Raw genomic sequence first — 19,743 nt, 5'->3', positions numbered from 1 at the left:
AGACGGCTAATATGGCCAAAATTCCCCCATCTTCTACAGAGCTGGAGAAAACGAGATCATGGACGGCCGCGTCGCCGAACCGGACGATATTCGCGGAGCATGCGTCTTTCTCGCCAGCGATGCCAGCTCCTACATGACGGGGCAGGATATCCTGGTTGATGGGGGTGCAACCAAGTGGTGATGGAATATAAAGAAAATAAGCCTATAATTTAGCGCATATTATATTGATTATTATTTTTATATTCTGCGCTCTATTGCTTCCTTTCCCTCCAGACCTTTTCAATGACTGTCGCCGCCCCTAACACCTTCTCCTCCTCCAGCTTCCGTCCCACCACTTGCACGCTAACGGGATGGCCGGCCATCTGGTCCAGATTATAAAGACTCCAGTTCCACGAGTCGAGTTCATTCCGCGGCGTGTATGCCGGCGTGTCCGCTGGTAGCTTGTCTTTCTCAGGCCGGACAATATCCACCGGGAAAGTAATTGCAGGGTAATCGAGGACGTTCCAGACCTTTGTGTATCCCACCCAGCGGCACGATCGATGCGGAACGGAGGTATGAGGCATTGTCGGAGTCAGAAGCACGTCCACGGGTTTGCCGGATGTGGATCGAGCGGCGTTCCACTTGTCGAGATACCGTTTCTGCGCGGCGACCTTGCGTTTGTTCAGCTGCCAGTATTCATATACCGAGATGGGTTTGCCTCTGTTGACGAGGGCCTCCACATGGGGCATGAATGGCTCGCCAGCCACAGCCACGTCTCGACGGATATCCTCCCCGCCGTCCGCGGTGTAATACAGATCCATTATCTCGATGCATTCCGCATGATCGGACGTGTCCCAGGGGACGATTTCGTGTCCTTGCGCTTTCAGTGCCTCGCAGACTTCTCTGAGAGCTCGTTCAATTGGGGGATGGACCTTCACGACGCCGTCGTCCAGAATCAAGCCGATAACCAACGGTCTCGACTGGATTTCTTGGAACGCGGCTTCATTCCACGGAAGCGGGCTGCATCGCGGGTCCATCGTCCACGGCTTGCTGTCCGCAAGCAACCGGCTGATGTAGCAGATGGTTGATAGATCCCGGGCCATTGTTCCCACTGCGGAGGGAACGTGTTCCTGTCCTTCGGTCGAGACGGGGACACCTTGGTACGGTAGCCTGCTGCTCTGCAGGAGATAAGCATGCGTACAAACAATGGCCAGGTCGAACTCACACTGGGTTTGAATCCGTATAATCCCATCATATTGTGCGGGATCCTGACGCTTCCGCCGATGTCAGTGCCCAAGCCCAAGATCGATCCATGCAATGCGAGCAGAACGGCTTCTCCGCCAGTTGAACCTCCTGGCGTGAAGTCTGGATTCCGTGGATTTACAGTCAAGCCCCAGAGAGGATTCTCCGTTTCACACCACTGTAGTAGTCAGTACCTTCTGATCAGCAGGAGTACCAAAAAGAAAAAAAGAAAAAAGAAAACGAAATTCAGGATCAAGTCATACCATGATACTCTGCGGCAGATTCGTCTTCGCAATCACTATCGCCCCCAGGTCCTTCAATATCTGCACGATCACCGCCTCCTCTGCGGCAGGCTTGAAGGAACGTCCAACATAGCCCAAGGTGCTATCATAGCCTTTGATGTTGAACTGGTCTTTTACTGTGATGGGAATTCCGTGTAGTGGGCCCTTGAGCTTTTTCGTTGCCCGGAACTCGCGATCTAACTCTTGGGCTTGCTTCAGGGCGTCGTCGAAGATGACTTCGGTGATGGCGTTTGTCTGGTTGAGAATGAGTATGCAGGTTTCTCTTTTCTTCTTTCTTTCCTTCTTTCATTCATTCATCTGTCCTTCCTTCTTTTCTTTTTCTTTTTTTTCTTTTCTTCTCTTTTCTTCCTTTTGTTTTCTTCAATTCCACATGACATGGGTATGCTCACCAGCTGATGCGCAACGGTTGCCCTGAAATCATTTCCTAACGTTAGAATAAACCATCTCACACATCTCACACATATATATACATTGCATCTGCCTAACTACCTACCTCTTGATATACGCCAAAACAACCTCCTCAGCCGTAAATTCCCCCCGACTCAAACACCCCTGCAGAACAGGGATACTGTCGATATCGGTGATCTGTTGGATTTTGGGGTCTGCCGCGATGATCGACCTTTGAGCGACATTGTCTACCCTTGGCGCGCGAGCGTCAGCAGCCAGGTCAATGGCGTCCACCAGATACGGTTTCAATGCTTTGTCCCGCAAGGCGCGCTTTTGAGCTACGATCTCTTGCCATGTTGGACTTCCCATGTTGGTTGATTGATTACTTCAGTCGGTCGGTCACTTTCTTTGATCTGCAAGAAACTGCGACTGGAAGCTGTTCTTGCTACTATTGCTCTAAATATGGAGATCATTCTATCGCAACAGGAGATATGGATCATTCCGCGGAACTAACTGCTAGGGAAATCAACTCGGTGATTCTCCGAAAGATCTCGGTCTGTTAGCCCCTCATCTTCCTTTCCCCTCTCGCTGCAGCTATGTCGCCAGGAAGACAACCACCGATCAGCGTAGCTAGCTCAACTATTATTCTGCTTATCAATCGTCAACAAGTGTCTAACTAACTAACTAACTGGGGAGCAGTACCTTGTCATTCATCGTGATGCTCAAAAGTGGGATAACTACTGCCACGGCCATCCCACTTCCTCCACGCTCTGCACACGGCCCACTCAACCCCATCAATCGTGCATCATCCATCATCCATCCAGACTGACGACGACATCATGCCACACGGATACAACGAAGAAGACGAGTAAGCGTCCTTCGGGTAGGTGACTTCAGATGCAAAATTAGGGTTGCCATACGGTCCGGACTGGCCCTCGATGGCTTCTTGAAAAACCGCAGACATATTAAATAAAATATACACGGCTCTCCTAGGGTCGTATGTATTCTCCCGCCATGAAGCGGACCTTGTCTCAGGCTCAGCTGGAAATTGTTAAGAAGAAGGCTGATACGAATATGGCTCCTGGTGCCAACGACGAAGGCTTCGTGGATCACGACGCCCAGGTGGCTGCTGCTGATGGACCCATCGACGTGACAGTCGTGGGCGCAGGACCAGCTGGATTAATGCTTGCGTAGGTTTCATTCTATATATTCCTTGAATGTGAGTCTTTCTGAGATCAAGTATATGCATGATAGCTGCAACCTGGTCCGATACGGCATCAGGACCATGATCCTGGACGACCGGCCAGATAGGACATCGACCGGCAGAGCAGATGGGATGCAGCCCAAGACGATCGAGACGTTCAAACAGCTCCGACTTGCGTACCCGCTGTTGAGAGACGGGGTGAAAGTTTATGATATTTGTTTTTGGGTATGTTTGACTTGCTTCAATGAAAGTAAATTAATTATATTAAACTACGTTCTAGGAAAACACACCAACAACTCCTCTCCGTCGGACAGCACGACAGATCCACTATCCAGACCACCTCGTCGGCGCCCTGGATCCGTACATCCTCCTCGCCCACCAGGGGATGCTGGAGGAGGTGCTGATCAAGGACATCGAAGAGCGCGGCGTGCATGTCAGAAGAAATAGCCCTTTTGTCGAGTGTTCAGCAGCAAGTGATGACTCCTTGATCGTCGTTGTCTACGAAGACCGGGTCAATCATACCACCAAGACTGTCAAATCTAGCTACCTGGTCGGATGTGACGGTGCTCGCTCCAAAGTGCGATCCTTCATCCCTGGGGCCAAGCTCATCGGCGAAGTGACCAATGCGTCATGGGGGGTATTAGATGGTGCGTCTGCAGAAAATTCCATGACGACAACATCTAGGATCAAGCTAAAGGATTCTTTTCCAGGCGTCATCGAGACAGACTTCCCAGACTTATGGAGCAAGACTGCCGTGCGCTCGCATGACGGCACGTCGATCCTGTGGATCCCTCGCGAACGCAACATGACCCGGCTGTACATCGAATTGAGCCCGACGGACGGCGAGCGCATCGACAAGGCGCTTGCCACGCAGGAGTATGTCATGAACAAGGCCAAAGAGGTCATGGCGCCGTATCGGCTGGAGTGGAAGAGCGTTGGTAGAACTCCCTACATATACACATTTATCGGAATGAGAGATCTTGCTGATATTCGTAGAGTGGTTCGGAAACTACGTCGTCGGCCAGCGGATAGCCAACCACTTCGCCGATCCTGAACTGCACTTGTTTATTGCGGGAGATGTATGCAAATGAACACCAAACAGTTTCAAGCTGTCCATATCTAATGATGACAGGCTGGCCACTGCCACTCCGCCCTCGCCGCCCAAGGCGCCAACACCAGCATGCACGACAGCTTCAACCTCGCCTGGAAGCTCAACCTCGTCATCCGCGATTTGGCCGTGCCGGAGCTGTTATCAACCTACGAACACGAACGCCGCAAGATCGCGCAGGACCTGATCGACTTTGACGCGGAGCACGTCAAGGCGTTTGCGGACGGCGACAAGGCATTGGCCCGGAATTTCGACGAAAATATTCGTTTTATCGCCGGTGTGGGCGCTGAGTATGCTCCTAACATCCTCAATCGGCCAGTGTCACTGCCACTATCTTTACCCGATAGCTCCACCGGGTCTGCTCGTCTGTCTGCCGCTGGCTCCCTCAAACCAGGCGCCATCCTCGCTCCCCCGACACAAGTAACGCGATACATCGACGCGAACCCAGTGCATCTCCAGCTCGACATCCCCATGCTGGGCCAATTCCGGATCTACATCTTCGCGCCGGACGTCCTCGCCAGCAGGGAGTTTCTAGACTCGCTCTGCGCGTACCTGTCGGCGCCGTCGTCGCTGCTGTCGTGCGCCTCTGCTCGCGCCGAAACCTCCTATGCGGCGCAACCTGCTCGTCGATGTCCATCAGATGATTTCACGACGTACCCGGAGCGGTACACGACTGTGTCGAAGCTCTTCACCTATGCGCTCATCACGCGCACGCCGAAGCGGGACTTTGAGATCGCCGCCTCCTCATCCTCCTCATCCTTCTTATCCTCTTCATCATCTCCGTACTCCCTCCCGCCTTTGCTCCAGGCAAGTCGCTGGACCATTTACCTCGACGACATCATGGCCCAGCCGAGCTGTACGGAGACGTACTTTGGTTCTGCTTTGCTCTCGACAGATGCAGATGCAGATGCATCAAAACGGGTAGCTATCATCAATGTCCGACCCGACGCGTATGTTGGGAGTTTGAATGTCTTTGATGGAGCTGCTGGTCACGCAGCAGGCGAAGAGGCTGGCCGGTGGGTTGAGGGGTATTATGCGGGGTTTTTGAGGGGTTGACACATAAGATCATGACCATTGAATGGGAACATAGCATAGTGAAGAAAAGGGAAGAAAAATTCCCCTCCTCCTGCCCCTATCATCTTGGATGAATGGTTCTTCTATATTTATCTATTTCATTTTAGGATATTGCTAACTCAGAAACAACTTTGAGAGAGTGAAAGAGAGAGAGAGATCCATTTATATATGTTACATACCAGAGACTGAAGGAGATCATACTGTAAGGCTAACGACTGTTCTTTGTGACTTGTATGGCAGATAGATAGATGTAGACGTCAGCGCACGGATCCGACCCCGTATCTCTATTGCTGTCTCCCCTTGGATTGATCAAAGAGTGTCTCTTGTGCATCACAAGAGGCAGTTGCAATGGCTTTTTGGGTTGAACATTATGAGTATGACTGTAGAATGGAGTCAGCGCCTCTAATTAGACCCTAGGGTTTAGAACAATGATTGGTGTATTTATTTATTTATTGCCTTTGCCGTCATTACGTGTATGTAGTTCTGATTACACATGTACCCAGAAGTAAGCTTAAGCTATATAAAAAGGAACTGAGAGGAAGAAAGAGGTGAGTGAGGAGATAGTGTCAGAGAATTTTCCACTCAACTAAAAAAGGTGCCATGACAACAATTCTTAGCTTAGTGCTCTCTTCCTGCTGATAGGTAGAAGCCAAGAAGAGCTTTTTTTTTCTTTCTTTTTTTTTCTTTCTTTTTTTTTTCTTTTTTTCTTGTTTTCTTTTTTTCTTTCTTTTTTTTCTTTCTTTTTTTTTCTTTCTTTTTTTTCTTTCTTTTTTTCTTTCTTTTTTTCTTGGTGGTAGGTAAGTAGGCAGGTAGATAATTATAAGTAATTCCTAATCCCTACTTCTACTTCTTCTACTTCTATATTGTATTGTCTATTTCTGCCAAAGTTGCTTGTACCAAGGAATATTTATTATCTTATCTTATCATCATGAGACTGACTGACTAGCTGACTAGCTAAGTCTAAGTAGCTAGGTATCTAGTCAGCTAGCTGACGTGGCTGATTAGAAATTTGTAGGAATGCCAGTCATTTTTTCCATGTTGGATTTCCCAGACCGGGTAGGGTATGTGGAGATTCTCGAGGGACGGGATATATGTACGTACTGTACATACATATTAGCTAGAAACTAGATTTTGTTTTTTTTTTAAAAAAAAAATGCAACAGAGACAATAATAATATTAATTATTAAATAATGCGTAGTGGGAGGAACTAAATAGATTCTTCACTGTAGATTTATTTTTTTTCGACACTGGAAACCAAAGAGAAATAACTAGGGAAAAGGAAAGAAGAGGAAAGCACCAGCCAAATTGCCAATATAAATAAGTGAGCAGCAGATGACATAATAATAAACAGTCTCCCTGTTTCAGTAATTACAAAATAATCTAGTCGTACAGTACAAAAAAAAAAGAGAGAAACAAAGACAAACAGAAAGGTTCAACCATATCAAAAACAAGATGCAAAATAGAGAAAGCCACCCAAAAGGGAAATATTAATCTATTTGCAATAAAATAAAATAAACCCGCTCAAAGAAAGCTGACCTCCGAACTAACTAACATCAAGAACGCTCGCTAGCACAAGGGTAAAAGAGTAGGTAACAAGTATAGGGAGAGAAAAAGAGAAACTATCCAGATCATGTTTGAGTATTCTGACGCCGCAAAAAAAAGTCTAATGCTTCATGCTGCATCATACTTGGATAGCAATCCAATGCCTGAGCTTGGCCAGACAATTCGGCTGTTCCAGCAAATACCTACAATCCGGCGTAGTCTCCGCATGCTGGAAGAGCGCCGAGACAAGCCGGAACTGGCGCGAGCAACCGGGACAGAAATACGGATGGGAATCGTCCGGGTAAGTCGAGTATTTCCGGGCCTGGTAACACTGAAAGGCGAGCCGATTGATGGTGTCGAGATCCGTGCCAGAGGCGCAGTTCCCGGCTTCCAGGTGGATGAGCATCGCCGAGAAGGAGGCGAAGAGCCGGGTGCAGTCGTAACCGTGGCATTGGAGATCGGCTGGGTCGTGGACGCGTTTATGCTAGATAGAGAAACAAAGATTTTGCCATGTGAGACGTTCTTGGACTTAATAATAGGTCGAGATAGATACGTGTCTATTCTATCCGCTGGAAAGACAACATCGCATGAATAGGGAGGGGATTACCATTCGGAGGTTATTCTCATTCTCAAAATACCGGTCGCATTCGGCACACATAAAATGGTCGTCGATATCGTGCTCGCGAAGATCGAACGGTGTATAGAATCGAATATTGCAGGAGCTGCACCAGTGATGGGCCTGCTCCCGATGGCTCTTGAGCTCAGCCCAGGTTTCAAAGTCAGGCCTGGAGTAGGAACACCAGGTGCAGACGTGATGGAGAGCCGAGTTCTCGATATGAGCCCGTTTGTGCTCCTCCGTCCGGAAGACTCGCTCGCAGCGCTCGCACCAGGCGTGCCGTGTGGTATAGCGGCAGTGGTCTTCGACCGCGTCGAGGGAGTTGAATATCTGGTCGCAGAGAACGCATTCGTAGAGTGTGTCATAATAGTATGATTTTTCGACGATGTACCTGCCCAGTCGGACCATTTGGAAATGCCAAATATCCAATGAATTCTGGACACGTACTGTACGAATAATGAAAGGTGAGAAACAACAAGCAGCCTTTTCTCTGGCGAGAGAATAGCACAGCTGATCAGTTGTATGTACAGGCAAGATGTTGAAGCAGTTATGCGATAAAAATCTAGAAGAGAAATGATTTCCAAGCGTGGCAGAGAAAGCGTTGTGTGGAGTGGTAGAAGGCCCAATTGTTGGACGGGAGTTTCTGAGACCAAGCGGCTGACCAGGGGATAGATATGATATTACCTGCAGGAATCCATACCCCGCCTTCCAAGAGACTTTAATAAGGCTCTCCCGACGACATTCGAAACAAGGCAGTTTTATCCTAAGAATACCCCCAGAATATCAGCTCCGAAAAGAGGGGTTCACAGAACCAATCCTGTACTCTGTACACACTTTCGGATCCCAGCAGTCTGGAAACCCAATCAGACTAATATAATCATTCTCTATATACAAATGCAGGAATATCATAAATTCTGTCCCTTCGTAAACGCCGTGCTCATGCGCGAAGTAAATCACCAGATCAGATAGATAGAATTTACCGACTACCCCAATCGAGAGCAGATGTAGGGTATGATGGCAGTAGAAATCACACCCCCAGCTGTGCGAGATGAGTAGACATGCCCCTACGCTCCAATGGCATTCTTGACCCATTTCTCCAGTCCGCCCTTCGCGATAATCTCTTGCACATTCGGCGGAAGCTCGCCCACCCGGTGCGTCCATTTCGCTCCGCCTTCGCCTTCCTGGACCTCGATGCGGCTGCGGCGGACATCCCACGTCAGAGTCCACCCTGTGCGGCGGGTGAGCACTTTCTCTCCATTCGGTTCCGCGGGAAAGGTCTCGCGCAGGCGCTGGATCAGGCGCGGGACCTCCAGTCCCATCAGCGCGTTGTTGATGCTGTTCCGGGAGAAGATGTTGCCGAAACTGCCGGACACAACCAGCGGGATCTTCTTGGCCAGAATGGCCGTCGCAGCCTGCTCTCGCGAGCTGCCGCAGCCAAAGTTGAATCCGGACACCAAGATATCGCCTTCCTTGGCGATCGAAGAGAAGGCCGGGTCGTAGTTCGACATGCACACCTCGGCCATCGTCTCGACAGGCACATTGTCCTGGTACGTGTACTTGCCGGGGTAGATGCCATCCGTGTTGATGTTGTCAGCGTCGCAGAAGACAATCTCCCCGGAGATTCTCTCGGGGAACCCCGGATACACTTCCGTCAGTGCACCGTCGTCCGCCTCTGCTGTGTCTTTGGTCTCTTGCGCCTCTGGCGAAAATCGGCGTTCACCATCGGCGATCATCTCATCCAGCTGTCCGATCACTTTCTCAATAGCCTCCTCGGCAGTGATCATGCGATCCTCCTCTTTGATTCCGTCGCCCTCACCCCGAACAACGCCGGACCAACCCTCCGGCTTCTTATACCAGCCAGGTCCGCTGATCTTCCCGTTCAGAGCACTGGCAGCAACGACTTCCGGACTACCCAAGTACGCCTTCGCTTCCGTGCTGCCCATGCGTCCCTTGAAGTTACGGTTGGACGCGCTGATGCCGACCTCTCCAGGCTCGAGCAGACCTGTCCCCAGTCCGATGCAGGGTCCACAGCCGGCAGGCAGCGCCTGAGCACCCGCATCGAGAAGAACCTGCCAGTCACCAGCCTCCTCCGCGACCTCTTGCTCGGGCAGCGACGCCGCCGCGATGTAGAATTTGACGCCGTCGGCAATCTTGGGAATCTGACCACCGTTCTTCTCAGCAGCCTCCCGGAAGACTCGCGCAGCAGCGGCGATATCGGAGGCTCGAGAGTTGGTACAAGAGACCAGGTACGCCTTGTCGACCTTGATGTTCTGCGCTTCCAGCTCGTTCAGCGGGGTGGCTACCTTGACCGAGTTGGGTCCAGACACGTAGGGAGAAAGAGTGGAGAGATCCAAGAAAAGCTCCTTGGCGTACTTAGCACCCTTGTCGGCGGTCAACGGATTCGCAAAGAGCTCCTCCAACCGAGGATGCGTGAAGTGCTTGGCAGCAAGGGTCTTGTAGGGCCCCTCCGCCAGACCCATCGCGGCAGTCGTCGCCTTTCCTCTCAACCAGCCCTTCAGCACGTTGTCAATGGGGAAGAGACCAGAAAGAGCGCCCCATTCCGTCGTCATGTTGGCAATGGTCAAACGGTCGTCGATGGAAAGACTGCGCATGGTCTCCTCGGAGCCGGTAAATTCGATGGCGTGGTTGAGAACGTCGTCCTTGTCAAACAGACCGCACAGGGCGACAATGACATCCTTTCCAGTCACGCCCGGTGGCAAGACGCCGGTAAACGTCACCTTCGCAACCGGTGGGATCTGCCACCATGTCTTGCCCGTGGCCCAGATACTAGCACCGTCGGTCCTGACAATGGGCGTTCCAAGACAACCCACTCCTCCATACATGTTGGTGTGACTGTCGGACGCGACGACCAATGTCCCGGGCCACGCAAATCCCTCCTCGACCATGATCTGATGACCAATGCCTCGTCCGGCGGGATAGAACTCGACGCCGTGCTGCTTGGCGAACTCCTCGATCTGGCGGTATTTCTGCAGGTTCTTCTCGCTCTTGTTCTGGACATCATGGTCAAGCGTCATGACAATCTGCTTGGGGTCATGCAGCTTCGAGGCGCCAATGGACATGAACTTGAGGGCCACGGGCCACGAGTTGTCGTGGGTCATGCATCGGTAGGGGGAAATGGTCACGTAGTCACCGGATCGGACACGCTTGCCCTCGGGCAGGCCGACAGCGTACTTCTGGACGATCTTCTCCGTGAGCGTCTGGGGCACGGCCGGATTCCTGAGAGCAGCCAGGTGCGCCACCGCATTGGGATTATTCTCGAGCTGGGTATGGAACACATCCTGCGCGAGAAATCTCGACGAGGAAAAGGCGCGCAGTCGGATGGCAGCAAGCAGCGACCGCCGCAGGAGCGTCGCATTCCTGCTCGGGCTGAATTGCATTGGCTTGGGCTAGATTTCGTTAGCAAAGAAAACTCACTCCAATTGCCGTTTTTCTGGCAAACCACTCACTATCATTGTGTCTGGCAGGAGAGCTTCCTGTGCCCCTCCTACCGATATTTTATTTTATTCCCGGCTGTTATAAGAACCAGCAAATGAACGCGCTCGTAATTTTAATTTCGTATTAAATTTTCCGGGGAAAGACGGGCAACCGGCAAACCGGACAAACGCGCCAAGCCTCCTCCGCGATCGGATCAGGCCAAATCTCTTAGATAATGGGCGCATGTCATCGGAGCTGCCAACTTCATGCTTCAGCTTGAATTCAAGTATGTTGTACGGAGTACGGAGTATTTTCTTTTCTTTTCTTTTTTTTTTCCCCGGCAAAGGTGGCAAGTAGGGAAATTGAGTCGATATACTAGCTGTCTTCAAATTCTCCATGTGGTGCCCGCAGATACTGTACTATTGAATAACCTTGTTGGAAACTGAGTTTAAAAGGCACAGTGCTCTTGATAAGTCGTCTTAATTTCAACGGGCCTGCCAATACAAATTCCACAACAATGGCATGTGTTGAAAGGAAATAACAATCAATTGCAACGAAAATGTGTGAATTCAATCACTCAACTCAATTGGCGATAGCTGATAAGCTTAACCCCATCACGGTTCTCTGCCAAGTCGGTCCCAGGTGACTCACCGGTGTCCCGTCCCGAAAAATCCAGACGTACTGCACAAAGTATACCTTGCCTGTTCTATCTCTCAGTTCTTTAGAATTGCAATTATTTGATATAAGAGAGATTTAATAGTCGTATCTAGTGGACATACTTGACTGTACAGTACATTCATCCCCGCGCTCTTTCGTATACGCTGACTAACCCCGCAAAGCCCCGCGTCCGACGTATCCATCGCAATTACCATAAGCGTCTCGCCATCCATTGCAACATGCCTACCAGGCAAGAAGTCGCCTACTTCGGCGCAGGCCCAGCTCCGCTTCCCACCTCCGTCATCGAGGCGGGCGCAAAAGCGTTCGTCAACTACAACGACACCGGCCTAGGTCTCGCGGAAATCTCGCACCGCTCCCCCATCGCCAACCAGATCCTAGCAGACACGAAAGCGAGCCTGACGACCTTGCTCGATATCCCCGACAACTATGAGATTTTGTTCATGCAGGCCGGTGGCAGCGGCGAGTTTGCTGCCGTGGTGCAGAACCTGGTCAGCGTCTGGGTCGAGCGCCGCCGGCGGAGGGCCGAGGCGGAGATCATGCAGGCCAACCCGACCGAGGACAAGGCGCACGTGGAGGAATTGGTGTTCCAGAGACTGCAGAAGGAGGTCGACGAAGAGCTGAAATTGGACTACCTCGTCACGGGGTCCTGGTCGCTGAAGGCGTCGCAGGAGGCGGCCCGACTGGTCGGGGCCAAGTACGTGAACATCGCGTTGGACGCGAGGAAGGCCAATGATGGCAAATTCGGCAAGATCCCCCCCGAAGAGACGTGGTCGCTCACGCCGACCCGACGAGAAGGCGGCAAGGGTTCTGCGTTCGTGTATTTCTGCGATAATGAGACGGTCGATGGCGTCGAGTTCCAGGCGTTCCCCAAGATTCTTGAGCCGCAGGGAGAGGATGAAGAAGACGAGCGGTTGGTGGTGGCAGACATGAGCTCGAACTTCCTCAGCAGGAAGGTGGACGTCAGCAAATATGCAGTCATTTTTGTGAGTATCTTTGTTCCAGCTTGTTTATGGCAATACTTACTCGTGTCAACAGGGCGGCGCCCAGAAGAACGTCGGCGTAACAGGCATCACCATCGTGATCGTCCGCAAATCCCTTCTTCCACCACAGACCGCCACCCCTCCAGCATCCTTACTCCAGAGACTGAACATCGGCGGCGTCCCGGGCCCCATCGTATTCGACTACGCCACCATCGCCAAGAACAACTCGCTCTACAACACGCTGCCCATCTTCAACCTGTGGATCGCAGGCCAGGTCATGGCAGAGCTGGTCAACACCTTCGGCGAGAAGAAAGTCTCCGGACAGGAGGAGATCGCCCTCCGCAAGGCGCAGCTCATCTACGCCGCACTCGACAAGTATCCCCAGGTCTACCACGTCGTTCCGGACAAGAGCGTCCGCAGTCGCATGAACATCTGCTTCCGCGTCTATGGGGGCGATGCAGACAAGGAGAAGGAATTCCTGGCTGGCGCGGAAAAGCGCCTCCTGCAGGGCCTGAAGGGCCACCGGAGCGTGGGAGGTATCAGAGCGAGCAATTACAACGCTGTGCCGCTGAAGAATGTCGAAAAGCTGGTCAAGTATCTGGAGGACTATGCCACTGGCCAGTACTAACTTTCCAACTTCTACTTTCAACAAGTTCAGCTGATTGAGCATTTTTGGCGTTCAGGTGAATTTCAACAGGCATATATTGGGTATTGAGTCAGCTCTATGTACTGTACAAAACATCGGTCCCTTCAACCGGACTCCATCGCTATGCTGTGATGATCTAGACGATCTAAAATACCAATACAACAACGAATGTAATGATCATGGGAGTATCCCTCATAGTTTCCACACAGTCCATCCTTTGAGGTCAAGTTCTCTAATGATCCCTTGAACGGGACCTTGAAGCTGTCGACCCTCCGCCCACACCTTGGGTCCAGCCATATAGCTGATGAATCCTTCCGGCCCGGAGACGAGAATCATTCCCTTCTGCGGGCCGTCTGACGAGGACACCGATTCGGTGAACTCCCGGATGTCCTTCTTACTGATGAAGCTGTTCTCCTCATCGATGAAGTAATCGACAGTAAGCTGGCCCGGGTATTGTGATTTCAGCGTCTGCAGTTCCTGCACAATGGCACCGGTGGGAACTGGCGCTGGCGACGGCGACGGCGAGCTGGATTTTGCGAAGCCTCCAAACTTCCACCACGATTTCGTGGCTGCGTCGGTGCGGGTGTCGCTCACACCACCCAAGCAATCCTCTCTCTTCCTGCTAGCCCAGAGAATGTGCATCCGTGGTTTTCTGCCATCCGCGGTACGTCTCAGAAGTGTGTAAGCTGCTTGTAGAGCTGGGGCGATCCCTGTCCCACCAGCAATGAACAAGATATCCTGCACGTCAGAAGGGATCTGGCATTCCGTCTGCGGGCCGCGTATCTCGATCTCTGCTCCCAGCTCGAGACCATGGAGATAGCGGGATACTTCTCCATGAGGGTCTCTGCGGATAAGAAACCGTAGCGACTCATCCTCCTCATTGTTCGATACCTCGCCTACCGGGGGCAGAGGAGTGTAGTCTCTCCCGATCTGCAGCTGCGGCTGCTTGAACATGACACTCCATACTCCCGTCCGCCATGCGGATTCGTACGTTTCCCGGTTGTGTCCCGGTCTGGCAGGTTCCAGGGTAAAGATGCTGTTTGTCGATGACACAGGCTCCCGGGAGACCAGCCTGTAGTGAGCAAAGGTGAGCGGATTTAGTGTCGTATTCCGGGCATCTTGTTGCGATCGGATGTACGCTCCAATTGCGGCCGCGGCCAGCGTCACGACGGTGACTCGGAGCCATTTGCGCTTCTTCAGCGACGCGCTGGCGGAGGAAGCATGACGCAGCGGTGGATGAGGCAAAGAAACCGATAGCCCCGCAGCTCTTCGGGAAAATTGAAGGGGATGACCGTGCGACCACAGTCCCAGCCCAGAGATTCGCACTGTCATGTGTGGCAGCCAGAGACGTAGATCTTGATGCTGCTGAGCGAGTCTTTGGAGCGTTCTGGCGAGCGATTGGCAAGAGTGGCGCTAACCCGTTCGGACGGACTCCCTGGATGATCCGCCGCGACGGAACTCCCTGTACAGTACAATACTCCTTGCTTTTATCATACATATCACTTTGAAACAGGTCTCTGCTTATCTTCCTATTCTATGCTGCAGGATTTATAATTTGATCAGGACTACTTCCTCCGATATCTTCCCGCCTGCTGCCCGATGGCGGCCTCAGCTTGCTGCACCTCTCACTAATCCTCGCCGAACATGTCTCGAGTAACCACAGGCCAGCCGCCTCGAGACTCCCTCGAGCTTGCGTCTCTTGCCTCGTCCGAGTCTCCAGAGTCTGTGGGACGATCGTCCATCTCCTCGTCTCGGTCCGGAGTTGCCTCCTCCCGCAAGCTGTCGCTGGATGCCGATGACCCTCTCTCGAACGCGAATGCCGCGCTGGAATCCAGTCGCCCACGATCTGGCCGCACATATTCCGTGTCCTCTGCCTTCGACTTCGGAAGCAACCTGTTCCCCCTTTCGCAGACCGCTGGCGGTTATGCGCCTCTCGGTGCTCCATCCCTGGTCTCGCTGGACCGTCATCACGGCCTGATCGATGGATCGTTGGAGAAGCACAAGTCGTTAACGTATCTGAACGGTCTCTCCCTTATTGTCGGTCTTATAATAGGCTCGGGAATCTTTTCGTCTCCGAGTCAGGTGAACGCGAACGCCGGCTCACCTGGCGCATCGCTTATCGTCTGGGCTGTGGCAGGTCTCCTAGCATGGACCGGGGCAGCAAGCTACGCGGAGCTGGGAGGAGCAATACCGCTGAACGGTGGGGCGCAGATGTACCTCTCCAAGATCTTCGGAGAACTCATGGGATTTCTCTTCGCCTGGTGTGCTGTGTTTGTGCTGAAGCCCGGTTCTGCCGCGATCATCGCCATCATTTTCGGAGAGTATGTCGTGCGAGCGGTCGTCGGGGCCGAAGTCGAGCTGGTCAACCCGTGGATCAACAAGGGCGTCGGTCTTTTGGGGCTCTTCATCGTGACGTTTCTCAACTGTGTGTCCACGAGGTTGGGGACCCGCCTCGGGGACATCTTCATGTTATTCAAGTTCGTTGCGCTGCTCGGGGTCACGGTGACCGGGATTGTGGTCGCCGCCACAGGACTTTCTTCACAGGGGAAAGCGAGCCAGGATTGGAAAAATATCAGCTGGTTCGAGGGTACGAGCACCGATATCTCCGGCTGGGCTGTGGCTCTGTACGCGGGGTTGTGGGCATTTGACGGCTGGGATAACGTATGTTACTCCGTTCTCTTTGCGGAACAGTGTCTTCTAAATTGAGTCTTCTAACATGGACAGACCAACTATGTTACTGGCGAATTCAAAAATGCGAATCGCGATTTGCCTCGGGTTATTCACACCGCAATGCCGCTCGTCATCATCTGTTATCTACTAGCTAACGTCTCGTATTTCTTTGTCCTTCCTCTGTCGACTATCGACAAGAGCAACACCGTGGCTGTTCAGTTCGGCGCAAAAGTCTTTGGTCCCGTTGGCGCTCTCATCCTGGCATTAGTGGTCTCAGCCAGCTGCTTTGGCGCATTAAATGCTACGATATTTACCAGCGGAAGACTGGTCTATGTTGCTGGAAAGGAGGGCTATTTGCCCTCGATGTTTGGGAAGATTGGATTCGGAAAATCCGACAACATGACTGGCAGCCGGTTGCAACATCGCTCTTGGTTCCGGAAGACGCTTTCGCGCTTGTTTGGAGACGATATCGGGATCGGATACACGCCCATCAATGCTATGCTGTTTAACGCTGTGCTTAGCGCGGCTTATGTTGCTGTTGGGGAGTTTGGAACCCTGGTCACGTTCTACGGAGTTGCGGGCTACACATTCTACTTTCTCACTGTTCTGGGGCTGATCGTGCTGAGGATCCGCGAGCCGCATTTGGAACGGCCGTACCGGACGTGGATCACGACGCCGATCATTTTCTGTTGCGTCAGCCTGTTTCTGCTCAGCCGCGCGGTGATCGCGGAGCCTCTGCAAACGCTGATCGCCGTTGGCTTTGCGGCGGCTGGCATTCCGGTCTATTTCTGGCGTATCTATCAGCGAGACGGCAGGACCGATCTTTCCCAGTGGAAATTCTGGAGACGACAGTGAAGCAGGGAGCAGTCTTGCTTGCAAAAAGAACTCTTCTTCATGTGCTTTTGATTCGGGCGTGACGTACATAAGTGATACCCTATGCATATCCGGAGCTGGACCAGGTGACTGGACTGAATTTGATGCATTGGATGACCGACGTGGACCGGCGCATTCAGAGGATGTCGATCGATGTCAACAGGATTAGCAGAAATATGTGTTATATAGATACAACAATAATGATAATCAGCGATGTTTTTTCCATGACGCAGTCTTCGATGTAGAATAGAATACTCAGGAGTGTGAATTCCTTGAGAAAATTTCCTCTCATTAGTCATTACAATTGTTTCATGGCAGATAAATAAATGCTAAAAGGATTTGTATGATTGAATCAAGTTTTGTAGAGCTTTCCATCAATGACATGTGTGTCAAGTAGATCACATGCACGGACCACCTTGTTCCGTCGCGGGGTTAGCGCGAACGCGTCCATCGAATCCATTAATTAATTTCGCGTCTGACAGCAGCTTGCTTGCTAGACCAACACAACCTGTTTTTTTCCCCTTGTTTTCAAGCTCAATTGATCCATCCAGACAGAATGGAGCAGGCCGAGTCCTCTGCTGCCGCTGCGCGCAATGGCCTGCAAGCCAACACCGCAGGAGCTCCTTCTGACTACGAGCTGCCCTGGTAGGTGTGTTGTATCTTCGTCTACACAGCTATCGGCTGATGAATCTGCCTCTAGGGTTGAAAAGTATCGCCCGGTCTTTCTGGACGATATTGTCGGAAACACAGAGACGGTGGAACGGCTGAAAATCATCGCCAAGGATGGCAACATGCCTCACCTGATCATCTCCGGCATGCCTGGTATCGGCAAGACGACGTCCATCCTGTGTCTGGCAAGACAATTACTGGGCGATGCGTACAAGGAAGCTGTTTTGGAGCTGAATGCGAGTGACGAACGAGGTGTGTTTCACTTTGTCTAGGTGTGTTGCGATAGTTTGATTAATCCGGGCTAGGCATCGACGTGGTTCGCAGTCGAATAAAGGGTTTTGCGCAGAAAAAGGTCACGTTGCCTCCGGGTCGCCACAAGATTATCATCCTTGATGAAGCGGATAGGTGAGAAGAATTCATTGGTAACTCCCGTTGGACGTTTCTGATGGCATCCAGCATGACCCCCGGAGCTCAGCAAGCCCTGCGTCGTACGATGGAAATCTACTCTTCTACCACCCGATTCGCATTCGCGTGCAACCAGTCGAATAAGATTATCGAACCGCTGCAGTCGCGATGTGCTATCCTCCGGTACGCTCGATTGACCGACGCGCAGATCGTCAAGCGGATCACGCAGATCTGCGAGGCGGAAAAAGTGCAGTACTCGGAGGATGGCATCGCCGCGCTGGTCTTCAGCGCAGAAGGCGATATGCGACAGGCCATCAACAATCTTCAGAGTACGTGGGCCGGGTTTGGGTTTGTCAGTGGAGATAATGTCTTCCGGGTGGTGGACAGCCCGCATCCGATCAAGGTGCAGGCCATGATCAAGGCCTGTTGGGAGGGCAAGGTCGATGCCGCGCTGGATATACTAAATGAGCTCTGGTATGTCTGCAGATTTCACTATTTCTAGTCTGGGGTAGATGCTGACTCTTGCAGGAACCTGGGCTACTCATCGCACGATATCATCAGCACCATGTTCCGGGTCACCAAGACCATCCCGACCTTGTCGGAGCACTCCAAGCTCGAGTTCATCAAGGAGATCGGCTTCACCCATATGCGCATCTTGGACGGGGTGCAGAGCCTGCTACAGCTGAGCGGGTGTGTCGCGAAGCTATGCAAGATCAACATGAAGCCGGAGCTCTTTGAGCCTCCGAAGTCATGATCAGACTTCAAGAAAAGGTGCATTGTATTGGTGTTGTGGCGTTTGCATTGGGTTACAATTTATAGTCATAAGGAATGGTTTGAAAATGCGATTTCTCGGGAGTTATGTACTGTATGTACGGGAAAATCCTTGTGGTCCTGAACTGTCGAATTCAAGTGATTCTCCATAGAAAACCCATATCTATCTTGTTTCTACAGGGGCTGAGCGGTATGAGGATGCTTGCTGCACCGCTGCCTAGGAGGATCAATCATGAACATCGCCAATGAATTAATCAATTAGTTAATCGTATTTATTCATGCCGCGTATTGGTGAGATTCGCAATCATATTATTATCATATTAGATGGTTAGATTCGATAATTACAGCACTTCCTGGGTGCTATGCTACGTGCACTGTTTAAGCTCAATGATTGACTGCCTTGGCCTCCCGCGTCGATCACGGGTGGAACGTCGCTAAGGTTGGATCGCTGATACTGCAAATCTGGAACTGCCACTACATGAATGAATTGATGGGAGAGGTGCATTGTCTTGTCGATGGAGGGTCTCTCGTCTCGCTGGAATGTCTCCATCTCCTCGATTTGTATTTCTCTAGCTCTTTTTTCTCGCTCTCCTAGTGGTTGGTTACATTGAATCGATATCAATACATATTAAATTCCTAGGATAGAGCTGGTCCCAAGTCATCATGCTTTCCACACCATCATCATCACTATCATTATTATTCCAGAACAACAATAACAAACCATGGCTCACCCTCCTCCCAGTCATCATCGCACTGTCAATGTCAGCCGTGCCAACAACAGCAATCGACACAACCTGGCACCCTCCCTCCATAACCAGCGCGATCAACAACTTGGACGATGTCCTCGACAACAGCACCAGCTCCGGCGTGTTCGATGGCTTTATCTTTGATTCCTCCGATACTCCCCCTGATCTGTATGGGCGGTATAATTATTGCAATATGCCGCATGTGAGGAGGAGGGAGTACCAACGAGTGAACCCGGGCGAGTTTGAGCTTGTTTATGTTGAGGTTGTAAGTGAGATCTATCTTCCTCTTCCTCGGCTCTTATTTTATTTTATTCTATTTTATTCTATTTTATTCTATTCTATTTTATTTTATTTTATTTTATTTTATTTTATTTTATTTTATTTTATTTTATTTTATTTTATTTTATTTTATTTTA

At 51.3% G+C, this 19,743-nt stretch overlaps 8 protein-coding genes across 8 annotated transcripts; 5 read left to right on the top strand and 3 right to left on the bottom strand.

The window, feature by feature from the left end:
• Positions 1 to 402: 402 nt before the first annotated feature.
• Positions 403 to 2,279, bottom strand: VTN77DRAFT_8593 (uncharacterized protein; the record flags this gene model as incomplete). Its single annotated transcript, XM_069425107.1, has 6 exons — positions 403 to 445; positions 535 to 1,157; positions 1,205 to 1,399; positions 1,485 to 1,757; positions 1,913 to 1,934; positions 2,017 to 2,279. The coding sequence occupies 6 exons, from the start codon at positions 2,277 to 2,279 to the stop codon at positions 403 to 405; spliced, it is 1,419 nt and encodes a 472-aa protein (XP_069274475.1).
• A 630-nt stretch (positions 2,280 to 2,909) lies between these two features.
• On the top strand, positions 2,910 to 5,278 carry VTN77DRAFT_8592 (uncharacterized protein; the record flags this gene model as incomplete). Its single annotated transcript, XM_069425106.1, has 6 exons — positions 2,910 to 3,100; positions 3,165 to 3,339; positions 3,395 to 3,761; positions 3,825 to 4,052; positions 4,111 to 4,193; positions 4,247 to 5,278. The coding sequence occupies 6 exons, from the start codon at positions 2,910 to 2,912 to the stop codon at positions 5,276 to 5,278; spliced, it is 2,076 nt and encodes a 691-aa protein (XP_069274474.1).
• A 1,648-nt stretch (positions 5,279 to 6,926) lies between these two features.
• Positions 6,927 to 7,433, top strand: VTN77DRAFT_8591 (uncharacterized protein; the record flags this gene model as incomplete). Its single annotated transcript, XM_069425105.1, has 1 exon — positions 6,927 to 7,433. The coding sequence occupies one exon, from the start codon at positions 6,927 to 6,929 to the stop codon at positions 7,431 to 7,433; it is 507 nt and encodes a 168-aa protein (XP_069274473.1).
• A 1,085-nt stretch (positions 7,434 to 8,518) lies between these two features.
• On the bottom strand, positions 8,519 to 10,927 carry VTN77DRAFT_8590 (uncharacterized protein; the record flags this gene model as incomplete). Its single annotated transcript, XM_069425104.1, has 2 exons — positions 8,519 to 10,861; positions 10,922 to 10,927. The coding sequence occupies 2 exons, from the start codon at positions 10,925 to 10,927 to the stop codon at positions 8,519 to 8,521; spliced, it is 2,349 nt and encodes a 782-aa protein (XP_069274472.1).
• An 858-nt stretch (positions 10,928 to 11,785) lies between these two features.
• On the top strand, positions 11,786 to 13,175 carry VTN77DRAFT_8589 (uncharacterized protein; the record flags this gene model as incomplete). Its single annotated transcript, XM_069425102.1, has 2 exons — positions 11,786 to 12,550; positions 12,603 to 13,175. The coding sequence occupies 2 exons, from the start codon at positions 11,786 to 11,788 to the stop codon at positions 13,173 to 13,175; spliced, it is 1,338 nt and encodes a 445-aa protein (XP_069274471.1).
• Positions 13,176 to 13,385: 210 nt separating this feature from the next.
• On the bottom strand, positions 13,386 to 14,525 carry VTN77DRAFT_8588 (uncharacterized protein; the record flags this gene model as incomplete). Its single annotated transcript, XM_069425101.1, has 1 exon — positions 13,386 to 14,525. The coding sequence occupies one exon, from the start codon at positions 14,523 to 14,525 to the stop codon at positions 13,386 to 13,388; it is 1,140 nt and encodes a 379-aa protein (XP_069274470.1).
• A 312-nt stretch (positions 14,526 to 14,837) lies between these two features.
• VTN77DRAFT_8587 (uncharacterized protein) lies at positions 14,838 to 16,718 on the top strand (the record flags this gene model as incomplete). Its single annotated transcript, XM_069425100.1, has 2 exons — positions 14,838 to 15,854; positions 15,918 to 16,718. 2 exons carry the CDS (start codon positions 14,838 to 14,840, stop codon positions 16,716 to 16,718), a joined length of 1,818 nt encoding a protein of 605 aa, XP_069274469.1.
• A 574-nt stretch (positions 16,719 to 17,292) lies between these two features.
• Positions 17,293 to 18,564, top strand: VTN77DRAFT_8586 (uncharacterized protein; the record flags this gene model as incomplete). Its single annotated transcript, XM_069425099.1, has 5 exons — positions 17,293 to 17,381; positions 17,437 to 17,657; positions 17,711 to 17,810; positions 17,862 to 18,284; positions 18,339 to 18,564. 5 exons carry the CDS (start codon positions 17,293 to 17,295, stop codon positions 18,562 to 18,564), a joined length of 1,059 nt encoding a protein of 352 aa, XP_069274468.1.
• Between the last annotated feature and the right edge of the window lie 1,179 nt (positions 18,565 to 19,743).

Source organism: Rasamsonia byssochlamydoides (genome assembly GCF_041956645.1).
Source record: "Rasamsonia byssochlamydoides strain NRRL 3658 unplaced genomic scaffold VTN77scaffold_75, whole genome shotgun sequence".
Classification (NCBI taxonomy): Eukaryota; Fungi; Ascomycota; class Eurotiomycetes; order Eurotiales; family Trichocomaceae; genus Rasamsonia; species Rasamsonia byssochlamydoides.
Note: the sequence above shows the minus strand (reverse complement) of the source record. Positions and strands in the feature narration are given on the sequence as shown.